Source organism: Xiphophorus maculatus, chromosome 13, assembly GCF_002775205.1.
Source record: "Xiphophorus maculatus strain JP 163 A chromosome 13, X_maculatus-5.0-male, whole genome shotgun sequence".
NCBI classification, from domain to species: Eukaryota; Metazoa; Chordata; class Actinopteri; order Cyprinodontiformes; family Poeciliidae; genus Xiphophorus; species Xiphophorus maculatus.
This window is the reverse complement of record NC_036455.1, coordinates 23017935-23030377: the sequence shown is the minus strand read 5'-3', so window position 1 is coordinate 23030377 and position 12443 is coordinate 23017935. Positions and strand designations below refer to the sequence as shown.

Sequence of the window (12443 nt, the reverse complement as noted above, 5' to 3'; positions counted from 1 at the left end):
GCTGGCAGCTGAGTGCCTCCAGTGGTCAGAAATAAACAAGGGAAAACTGAGCAGTTCTGATCTCTGGTTTACTTTTCGGTGCATCTCCAGCTTCAAAGGGAGTCCTTTCCGGTCCTCCGCCTCTCCTCTCCTGTTTGGCTATTAAGACCAGTGCTGACTTGCATGCAGCTAAAACAAAATGGCCAACTAGTTAGTGCCTTGTGTGTGAATGCAGCAGTCGTAAAAGTCCCCTTACAGTCCAGCTTCTGAGGGTTCTGTGACATCAACGGATTACTCAACCGGTGACCACACAGTGAGGTCCAGGACAAAACCGAAGTGACTAAGCACTTGAGCAGTTGCGTGACTGTGCATCAAACAGGAACATAAGAGGCACATGTGGGCTGATTGCCACTCTGACATCTGTCAAGGCCCACTGTGTATTTGCGACCGTGTGGGTGTGTGCACACAGTGGGCAAATCAACCCTCGGAGTCACCTTGCAGCCCCGCCAAACGATGAAGAGATGGCAGAAAGCGCCGCCGTTCCACTAATTACAATCCCAGCGTGTCTTCATGTCCAACTGTTACCAGAGCGGTTTCTCTGTGTGTCAGCAGAGCCGAACCAGCGACGTGTTTTTTACTCCGATTGTGTCTGTAGATATGGGTGGCAAGGGAGCAGGTACGCGGAGAGGGTTGCATGACTTAGCAACTTGGCTGAGTGCTTATCAAGATGCAGCAAGAAACAGTGCAGCATCACCAAGCAGGCATAAAATATTAATACACAGCGTTATAATGACTGAAATGAGCTCTGAACAGGGCTTCTGAGGCTCTTTCTACTCTTTAATCTGTTTTTGGAGCATTCTACATATCTCGTTGAATAAATCCGCAAGAGAAGCATTCAACACCGAATAACTAATATCCGTTCATCCAGAGTGTAAACTGAACTTGAAATAAGAATTCAACTTATTAATGATGCACACAACCTCAGAAGATTGATGCATAACTTAAAAATGAAAGACCTCTGAGCTTTTAAGCATAAGCTCTGTGAAGTGTGAAAGACTAATGATAAAGATTTTATGAGACACATACCTCCCCAGAGAGGCAGATGTGTTGTACTTGCCCTTTTAATCTGAGCATTTCTTCAGTGAAGCTAATAAAACAAGGCAGAAAGGAGTCAGTGGACAGTTTTGACTTTAGAGTAAGAGATCAAAAAGAGACGGTACAAGAAGAGTCCCAAGAATTACAATATATAGAGCAAAAGTCATTCTCGGCAAGAATGGTGACGAAAAAAGATGAGGTACACGGATTTATTTATAGCTTAAAGCCAAAAAGACTGAAAATTTTGCTTCTAAAAAATCTGAAAATGATATAAGACCAATGAAAAATTATTATTATTTTTAAATTATGTTCATTTGCTGTAAACCTTATACATTTGTACTTTCTTTTGCCTTGCATCAGTATGGCGGGACCACATATTCTCTCTGGTGAATAAGTCAGGACAGTTTGCTGACCATTAAACCTTGATAAAAACAGTCGACCAACATCAGTAGATAACATGGCTCCTTAAATCATTGCTGACCGTGGAAACGTCACACTGAACCTCAAGTAACGTTCATTCTGTGCCTGACCACTCCTCCTCTTGACACCGGGGCCTTGACTTCTTAATGAAACGTCTGAGCAGAGGACTGAGCAGTAGTCCAGTCCTGAACTGGTCTGTGGTTCAGGAGTGATTTAACAAAATGAATAAATTTGACGGTTGATGCCATGTGCTGTGTGTAAATAGTAAAGTTACAGTCCACACCTTGTAAATCCCCAACAAACTCTTAAATAGCTTTAGCTTCGCAATCCTCTTGAGGCAACAGTTCTGTGTCACTGAGTGGATAGTTTTTCAACTACACTTTTCCCTTCCTCTTTTCCGTTTTCCCATTTAGGTTAATGAAATATGATAAGCAGGTTCACCTCACAAATGATGAGACTCATTTAGGAATGGGCAAAATCAGCGAATAGTTGTGACAGATGGAGAGAAAGTAAAATCCAACGAGGATCATTAAGGGAAAAGGTCAGGTCTCTAAACTGACACCAGTATTAAATTAATCTGCACACTTTCCTTTTTTTAGAAACAGAAATTCTTGTGTCGCTTTGAGCTTTGTGGTTTTGTCCCCGTACACGTCACGGCTACTTAATAAACAAGACACATCTCACATTTTAATAAATCAGATATGCAGCTCCAGTGTGCTCTGTATTAAATCTCCTTTCAGTGAAATCTGCAAGAATACTTCAGATGTTGTGACTCATTGTTATGCATACACAATCGGTCCCCAGTCTTCCCGAATGCAGATGCAGAATGGTTTGAGCATCACAAAACAGCAAGGACTTCTCCAACTAAAATGCAGATATGTGCTCAGCTACCAGAACAAGAGGCACCAGGAGGCACAGAAATACAAAAGCAGTTTGACTAAAAGTTATCTGATCACAGCGGAGTTGTCTGCACTCAAAAGGAAGAAAGTAAATTCACAAGCCAACCTTTCAAGCTGGGGAAAACGGGAATACTTATGTACTTTGCCTCACAGGGCTGATTTTATGATACATATTTTTTAAAAGACTTAATTCCCTACATGTCATTAAAAAGTTAACTTCATACTGTTTCCAGTATAAATGGTACACTAAAGTTTTGTAAAGTTACAGGTTACCAAACTGCAATTACAGTTTGGTAACCATTGTAATTCCATTATATCAATTTTTTCCCCTTAAATATTTGGTGCAAATACCAATGTGCTGTAAGTGGGATTTTTTTTTTTTACTTAAGATCATCATTCTGTTATAATTTCATAACAGTTCTTGCCTAGTCACAATATTTCTCCCGTTTTGATAGACGTAGTATTTAAATCAAGTTATGTGCAGTTTGGTTTTGGATCACTACCATTTAGTATGTCTGAACTGAAGCAACCCACAAAAAGTCGGAGTAGACAGCTGTAACTCAAACAGACTCAAAGAGAAGTGGTTGCTGAGAGCCAAAATGATGGTCAAGCTGCAGCTTGAAGGATACTTGGCAGTGCTTTGCTGGGCCTTCACTCCACTTGCCATCAGCCACTCTGCTCGTGATTAATCGAAGGAGACTTCTAACAAGGACTCCCAGCTCTAACCTAATCATTTCATAAGAGATCAGCTTCAAAGCTAATGCTCAGTTGCCATCACTGACCACTAATGTTTACATATTAGACAAACATTTTGTCTAACCCCCCCCTAGAGAGTCACAGAAGGCTTTGAGTAAAATCCGCCCTTCATCAGTTCATAAACCAGTTTCATCCTAAACCATTACTATTAATCTCAATGTACTTCAATTTCATACATGTAAAAAACATTCCCATGTAGAATAACTATTGCATATGAATTTAGTCTTCTCATTAGCCAAGTATTTTGATGAATTACAGTGATAAATAATCATAAAACACTAACATTTCACATATGATTTAATGTCACTGATATTGTGTATTATTTTCTGTGTTTTATATTCTAACCTAAGTGTGGCTCTGATCCCACTTGTGCCATTCAACTGTGGTGAAATACAAAAGATTATGACCCCTGCTGATTCTGGTATGTAGGAGTCACATTTTCTAACAGCACATGAATGTCATGGGAAGATTATAAAATTTTTACTTTGAATCTTCAGCGAAAGAAATGAATAAATCTTAATTTCTGATTTAAAATCTAGTTTTTAAACTACTTGCAAAAAAAAGATATACTACAAATACAGAGATCCTACCGACAAAAAATAACCAATATTCAGTTAAGTGGTTTTTCAGGATTATATGATAATGATTTTATATAAATTAAGAATTGGATAATTATTATTTATAATAATAATAAGAATGAGTCCCTGACCAGACATAAAATGCCATTTTGACCCCAAGTCTGCGTGAACGGCATGTTTGTGGTGAGTTTCGAAAAACTCCACACATCTTGCATCTGACACAGCAGGCCAGTCCAAACAATATTTTCATCTCACACTTGGACACTTTTCAATGGTTATATTTATGCGAGTGTAGGAGTGTGTGAGCGAAGGTTTGATGTTGCCGGAGAAAAAGAAAAAATCTAATTACAGAGAGAGTTGTCAGCTCGGTAAGTTTGGATAGCTGAGTCATCTCATGGCTTTGGATGCAGCGCACGTTTATTTCTGAGAAACACACACACAAGCTTGCAAAACTGGTTGTATCGGGACGTGGCATTGATTTTTTTTTTTTTTTTTATGGTATTCTAATTAATCAAAACTAAAACCATTTCTACTTCATGCCTAATCCTCACAAGTTAACAAGTACACCAACCAGAGATCCATAATAATGTTCTTGTCAGGAATAAGCATTGATCCAAATCAAGAATACTGGTCTAATATAATACAAAACTGCAAATATCAGAAAATTAGAATGATGAAGAAGCTGGACTAATGGATAAATATTTTGTAATGGCTATCTTGGGCTTTGATGTTAGGTTTACTGCAGGGGTGTTTCTTTACCTGTCAGCTTAAGCGGACGGATAATTTAGTTATTTGTTCTGGATGGATTAAACAGTGCAAATTGTTGGGTAGCTTTTTGAAGAAGTTGATATGTAAAAATCTAGCTTAATCAAGGTTCTCCCAGCGATCCTGTCAGATTCGACTGTTTTTGTGAGCTTCCGAACAGGATCTGCTGGATCTCTGGCCTGCATGTGAATATACACGTCTGTGGACGGGTCTCTATCCATGCCTGGACCTGCCGTGCTTCACCAAACCCAGCTCTCTATCCCCGTTGCTGAGGCGGCACACTGTGAATCACCAAGCAGGGCCATTACTCACCACGTCTGACCCTTTCAAAATAACTTTATAAATATTACATAGGCCGACTTAAACCCGGGGAGTCGGAGAAGACGTGGTTCGGTGAGTCGCAGATTCCATTAAGCTCCGTGTTCCAGCAGAAACACGGTGACACAATTAATCTTTCAAGGATCTGAGGCAGGGCATCAGCAAATGTGAGGGGGAAACAGTATGATTTAATGGAGGGAGGTGAGAGAGATACCTGGAGTGTGTTATGAATTATTTAGAGACTCAGAGCACTTACATCCAATTCAAATGCAAAAGCTTAGCTCATTTCACCAAAATTAATTACATAAACACGGGGAATCTTGAAATTTGAATGCTGCACTGGTAGGACACGCATCAACATTAAAGAAACATATTTTTGTATTTCCTTAAAAAGAAATTAAAACCCCTGAAAGTGGGAATAAAAAGTAAACACCGACAAAACAGGCATGAAGAGGCAAGAGGAAAAGAAAGACAGCTATAAGAGCTCCAGTTCATCCAGAGTCCCCTCCGAGTTTGATTCTTCGGAGAATGAAAACAGATTGCATGAGCAGCAGAGTCAAATACGAACATTTTTGAAGCGAGCCAGAAAGACGTCAGCACCGTCAACATTCATCTGTTGTCTCTTTCTTCTGTCCTTATCCTCAACCGATGAAGTACAAGGAAACAATGCCAATGAACCTTTATAGGGTTTGGAATTTAGTTTGTTTATAAGAAACTTTTAATATAACAGAATCAAGGTTTTTTTGTGTGCATAAATTAAGTCTTTAAGAAACTCTGTGTCACTGTTTATCTATGTGATAAGTTGAACCGTCCATCTAACTTCACCTTAACTCATAGAAGAATTTGGACATTTCACTTTAATTTACTGATATTAGATAACAAATGACTAAGATGATGACTAAAAATGTTTTGACATTTGTTTCTGCTGCAGAATACAAAAAAACTAAACTATTGTAATAAAAGACTTATTACAAAAATATGCTACTGTTCCCGTCTTTGATAGCTTCCTCAACATTATGTTCTTTCCTGCTAAGCAATGGGGAAGTTACAGTCTAAATTACCACTTGATTAGAGGACAATTCATACTTTTGATAAATATGAACTACTTCAGATGATTTCAGCTTGGGTATATAAAGGGTATATTAGGATTTTAGATTCTAATATCCTGTACAATTGAATTAGATTATAGATGAGCGTTTTTGTGACCATCTGCATTTTATCTCCAAAATGCATAAAATATTTAACTTTCATTGAACTAAAACTTAAAATTCCATGGATTAAGAATGTATATAAAATAGGTTTGTATAGCAGGGTTTAAAGGAAATAGGAAGAAATAAAATGTTGATGTGTTGGTAAAACTCGAAAAGGAGCCCAAAAAATGGTACTAAATATTTGAGTACTTGGGTACATAATAGTTTACCCTTAAGTAATGGAGGTAGTTTGGGACCAAAAGACAAAACAGACATGTAATAGGGGAACACATTGTAAAAGCAATAGATTAATGCAGACATTTTCAAAATCTTGATTTGTAAAACTGTTTTTTTTTTTTTTTGTCTTTGCCCACTAAATAAATACATGTGGAAACCAAATTGTTGGTAAGTTACTTGGATTTCTTTTTTCTCATATTGATTTTCTGGTTTTAAAACCCTTTCACAGACGGGTCAATACTTTTATGATTTAAACGGATTTGCCCCCCCAAAAAAAACAAAAAAAAAAATACCAGAATGAAATAATCATCAAGAAATATAGAAAATGTATTCCCTGCAGTGTGAACATTGAAAGTAAAAAAAAGTCACTTCCTTAAAATGTTATTCTTGTGCCTTAGTATAGAAAGAGTGCCAACTTAAATAGGACACTATCAAAACTGATAAAACACTACAGAGAGACAGACACAGCCTCCAACATCCTCATTAGTGTCAGGAGTTTCTATGTTTCCCCACGGAAAGGTCAACTGAATGATGACAGTTTCAATGTGGAGCTGGGACTCATTCCCCTCGTCATCTTCCCTCTGGGAAGAGCACAATGAAGCACAAACACACATGCTGCATATTCACAAAGAAACACACACACAGGAGCAGAGCCATAAATGATCCGGTGTTACTCCCTCCGCACCTGCTCCCTTGGCCTACGCTACATCCATTCAACTCCATGGTTCATTAGTATGTTTTAATGTATGCATATGTGACAGGATCTCAGCCTTTAGGGTTTGTTAGGGAACATTAGTGAAAAAAGAGCATCATGGAGATCAAGGAACACAGGAGACAGGTTGGGGAGGAAGCTGTGGATAAGTCTGAACTAGGGTGCCAGGTGTTGGGTATTTCACAGAGCACCGTTTAATCCATCCACCAAAAATCAAGAGTATGACACAAACTTAGCGATCCACTTAAACTAAACTAGCAGGCAAAGAAAGAATGTTTATCAGACAAGCAGCCCAAATGATCGGTAACTCTGGAGGAGCTGCAGGATGGATTTACCCTTCATGGTGTTTGTTCATGCTGAACACAATGTACCTACAGGGAAACCTGGTGGAGTCAGGACCAAGGTCAATCCTGTTGGAGGCTCACCATGCAACGAAACAACAACCTTCAACATACAGCCAGAACTACAGGGTTTGGGTCAAAACACACTGATGTTATAGTGATCCAGACAAAGTCCAGACTTGGAAAAAAAGTGATGTTTTTTAGACACTGTCCATCCAGTCTCACAAGATGAGCAATTTTGTAAAGAATGAAATATTTCTGTCTTAGGATATACAATATTGGTAGATTTGTGGCAGTAATTGCACTGAGGGATGTTCAAAATACTGACTTTAAGGATGAATGCAAATTCATGCCACATTTCTCAAATATTCATTTGTACAAAAAAATACCTTCTTGAAACACAGGTGTCATTTTAATTCCACTTTGCAAGTTTGTACTATGACCTGCAACATTGAACCCAAGTAAATACCAGGTAGCGTATGAATGCACTGAGACAAAATGTGAACATGTTCAACTTTTGGCAAAGAAAATTATGGAGAGCATGTAGGACAGGCTCATATAGTCCAGTTCTGTGAAAATATTCACTCAAACCCAGACAGAAATGGATCAAACGCTAACGATTTGGCATCCAATAAAACAAACTCACTTTATTCTCTTTTATGTCTTACTGCATTGACATTTTTTGTTTCACATGGCATACTTCACACCACTCAAAGTGCATATTTTATCATTTTAAGCAAATGATGCACTTATACAAATAATTCTTTGAAGATCATGGGTTCCTATTCCTGTATCTATATCTACTGTCAGTTTAAACAATTGTAAAACACGCTGTAGCTTCTAATTAATATTTATGGACTCAGCCCCCTCAAATAACAGACGCAGCAAAGAGCGCAACCACCAGGGGAAACATTAGAACAGCAAGTCAAGGTCAGGGCAGTTATTCTGCTGAGGTTTTATTATAGCATATGAAGAAAACAATATTCAGATTTTCAAACAAAATGTCAATAACCTGTTACATACCTGTTCCATTTAACTAAAAGCATATACTTCACTCAGCATTTTTAGTTTTAATCAGGACAATTGTTAAAAAATAAGGCTTTCTTAAAACATAAAATTCATAGAAAGAATGAGGACAAAGCAATTCTCGAATTATTATCATTTAAGACTAAAGGAAAGAAATTTCAGTCTGCAAGAAGAAAGAGTCACAGGGGCATTTTGAATATGGAATGGATAAAAGAAGCTGAATTAAAAAAAGAAAAATAAGAGCTCTGCAGAAAAGGCTAACATGCATAAATAAATGAAATATTAGAAAAAAAGGAGCTCAGATGACAGAAAGAGAAAAACACAAAAAAATACATTTGCAAAGCACATGAAGACATACAAAATGTATCCTGCTACTCTATTCAGCCACTGATTCTCTTAAGGCTGGTAGATTTATAATAATTGGTGCCGTTCTCTCATCTTCTATATAGCCAGAGGTGCATTAGAGCCAAAATTCACTCGGGACTTAAAAATAAATGAGGGACATGTTTTAGAGAATCATCAAATGGATCCTGCAGCACATTTCCTTGGAAAATAGAAATAAAAATAAAATGAACAACAAGTGCTGTGGAAAAGGGCACGTCAACCTAAAAACAGAAGCTAAAATTGCCTCCTCCATTCCCACCGGGAGCAGCAGGGGTCAGTCTGGAGCAGAGCTGAGAACAAGCTGCCCATTTAAACAAGTAAAGTGGAGTGAAAATAGGCAAAGAGATTTTGTTTTGCTCTCCAGTACATTAGACAGAGAGTTCCAATGTTTGTATTGAGGAATTTGTGTGAACATGTGATCTCTGGACAGCGTCTGTTTTTGCCGATGATGACTTACGAAGTTCGCCGACTTTCAGGATCTCGCAGAGCATCTTGGTCAGCTCGATGCTGCTGCGGCCGAATGGGCATTCGTGCTTGTCTTCCCTGCTGCTGTTCTCCAGGACAATCTGGAAAATCCACATGATGGAAAAAGGGGAAAGAAATTTCTTAAAGTGAAATGACATTTGAAGGCCCTTTGACCCAAAGTGTTTCACCCATTTGCTCTTGCTCCTGTTCCCTTCCTTCAGCATGTCATTTTAAAGGGCAGACTCTTCACACATGCCACAAGAAAATGAATTAGAATTTTATATAAAAAATATATAGAAACAAAAGTCCGTCGTCTTTACAGAACCGCTGGTTTTATGCTGAGATAATAAATCTGAACAGCTGTCAATTAGGGGACTTTCAAAGGTAATTGGTTGCATTGAAATTCATTTAAGTGTATTAAACTAAAGAAGGCAGAAGTAAAAAAAAACAACAAAACAAACAGCTGATACATTTTTGAAATCATGTAGTTTTTTCTTCCACTTTCCACTTTATTGTTGGATTAACACAGAAAATTCCCCCAAAATTCATTGAGGTTTGTGGATGTAAGAACTTCTTTTTTGGAAGTGCTGTAACAATGGAGGAGGAGGATAAGTGTACAATGCTGCACTTTTTTGTCACGCTGTCAGTGGCAAATGTATGAAAAGCCCACACTTGTATCATTAGGGTGATGGCAAATTGGCATGAAGGTCTCAGCCTATTCAGGCAGTGACAGATTTAATAGGAAAATTATTGGGGTGTTGGGGTTGCTCCCATGTTAGAATAATAATAAAGACTCTCGAATAAGTCAGATTTTCTGCAGAGGAGAAGGTGGTTTTGAAATCAAGTTCTACTGAGCAAGTGTAACATTTCTATAGCAACATTTAATTGTAATTTTATTGGTTTGAAATTTTCAAAATGAGAAAAAAATTACAAATAAATGGCCAAGATAAAGAAAAAAAAATGTTTGATAGAAGTAGAAAAGAAAAAACATATAAAAAAACAAAACATTCACAGCTCCATCCACAGGATGTATCAACACAACTCCACTTTGTGTGTGTGTGTGTGTGTGTGTGTGTGTGTGTGTGTGTGTGTGTGTGTGTGTGTGTGCGTGGTGTGTGCGTGGCGTGTGCGCTTACCCTGATGTAAGCATCCTGGTGGTGTTTGGCAAAGTAAAGCATGTTATCGAGAGCCATCATGCCTGGAGGAATTTGCGTAAAATCCACCGCTGGATTGACATGATTCTAAGAAAACAAATGCAGAGCGACACTCAACACACACAACTGACTCTTAATTGTGAACCTTTGTCATTTTATGCTCAGCCAACCAAGAATCAATAAAAACAAAGTGTGCAAAAATATTACTAGTTCAGTTTTCAGCTGCTGGGGGAGAAAGAACACTTTAATAAAATATTTTCAAAATAAACTTATAACAGCAATAACAATAAGTAACATATATATGTTAGAACAGCATAAAGTACCTCCAGTGACCATATGTATGTAGTGTTTACTGTATGTTTACTTGATCTGCAAGATCATAAATTGTAGGTGTGTTTTTGTCTGTAGCATTTTTGTTTAAATCAGGTTTGGTCTTCATCATTATATATATATATATATATATATATATATATATATATATATATATATATAAGTTACTAGAGGTGAGTGAAGTAAACAAAACTTCTACTCAAGAGTAGTTTTACTTAAAATAATATAGTTTAAGTCAAAGTTAAAAGTATGGTGCAGTAAAAATTCACTCTTAAAATTACTTCTCGTCTTTTGAAAAAGTTACTGATACAATGGTATTATGATCTTCTTTTGGTGTTTTAGTACATGAGTGGAGGACCATTTTTATTGTGTCCAAGTGTATGTGTCTGAATGGAAGCATAAAAGCTTTAAGGCAGAGGAACGAGGCAGTCAAATTGACCTCATTTTTACTGAGGACATGAGTGCAAAAGCATGGAGGTCACCCCCCCCCCCAAAAATGCTCCAGGCTTATGTCAAGCAAAGGTAGGGTTAGCTTAAGTTATTCTGCTAGAGCTCTTAAAAAAAGACCTCACACACACACACATACATCAAACTTACAATGAAGCCAAGCTTTTTGTAGTCTCTGGTGTACATGGATTTGCGCTTTTCGATGCTGCCTCCGTTGTTGGGCTCGCTCTCCACATCGAAGGCAATTCTTCGAAGCTCAAAGATGATGTCCCTCTGAGCCTGAACACACAGAGGGGGGTATATTAAAGTGCATCTCAAGAACCAGAGACCAGATTATTTCATTCAGAGCTTTATAAGGTAAGAATCCTGCTGACTCATCTGAGTTGTCTGGCAGTTTGTGAAATTAAGAGGGCCAACAACCATTTTCACACACTGTTTTATTAAGAGGCCAAATCAATATTGTTAATTGTTATTACATCATCATTTTTAATATCTGAGGTCAAATGTGAAGCTGTTTTTCTTAATGTAAAAGGCAATTATGGTACCTATTTTGACAGCTAGATTACATAATGACCGGCGGAGGTGGGTGCTTATCCTCTAATAATCCCACACGGTACAATCCAGTTGGACAAGACAGAGTTTGCTGCTGTTAAATGGCTAGGAAAGTGCACTGATGTCTAATCAATAAAAACAAACATGTCACGATGAATAAAGGCATTTTATTTAATTTTCAATCGATAAATACATAACAAAATCCCTGTGCTGGAAACACTGGCAACAAACGTATTTCAATCCATCACTAAAAGGTGAAGAAGTTTAACGAATATTATTTTTGGAAGTCGTTGCACAATACTACTCTGGTTAATTAGCTACAAAAATATTGTTTCTTCTGCCAAGTCTGAGACAAACTAAGCAGTATTTATTGAATTTTTTTTTTTTTAGAAATTTTGTGCTGGATCTATCTGAACACAATGCAAAGCTTTAGTTTCAGGATAATATTTTTCCTTTTTTTAATATACTTTCTTTAAAGACCGTAAAAGCTATTGGTTCAGTTTATGGTGTTCAACTCAAAATGTATATATTTTTAACAAAAATACTTTTATACTTTATACTTTTAACGTTTTAATTCTCTTAATTTCAATATTTTTTTCAGCGGGATCCAAACCTGGTCCTGAGGATCCATCTTGGTCATCATGCGATCCTCACACAGGTTGAAGTTGAGCACCTGCATCACATACAGCTGATGTGCCATCTCATCATTAATGGGTGTGGGGCTCCGGATTACACTCTGCATGAGGACGTCAAGATAGAAAAAGAGTTGTAATTAATAGAATATGTAAAAAAAAA

The 12443-nt window shown here is 37.5% G+C and overlaps 1 protein-coding gene across 7 annotated transcripts in view; it reads right to left on the bottom strand.

The window, feature by feature from the left end:
• The window catches only part of elmo1 (engulfment and cell motility 1), a 101995-nt gene that overhangs the window by 31480 nt on the left and 58072 nt on the right, over positions 1-12443 (bottom strand). For all 7 annotated transcript variants that reach the window (XM_023345016.1, XM_023345020.1, XM_005797313.3 and 4 more), the window contains 4 exons: positions 12262-12384; positions 11247-11375; positions 10302-10406; positions 9158-9266 (listed from right to left, as the gene is read on the bottom strand). In XM_023345016.1, coding sequence (XP_023200784.1) covers positions 9158-9266; positions 10302-10406; positions 11247-11375; positions 12262-12384 — 466 coding nt within the window. The remainder of the gene's footprint in view (positions 1-9157; positions 9267-10301; positions 10407-11246; positions 11376-12261; positions 12385-12443) is intronic.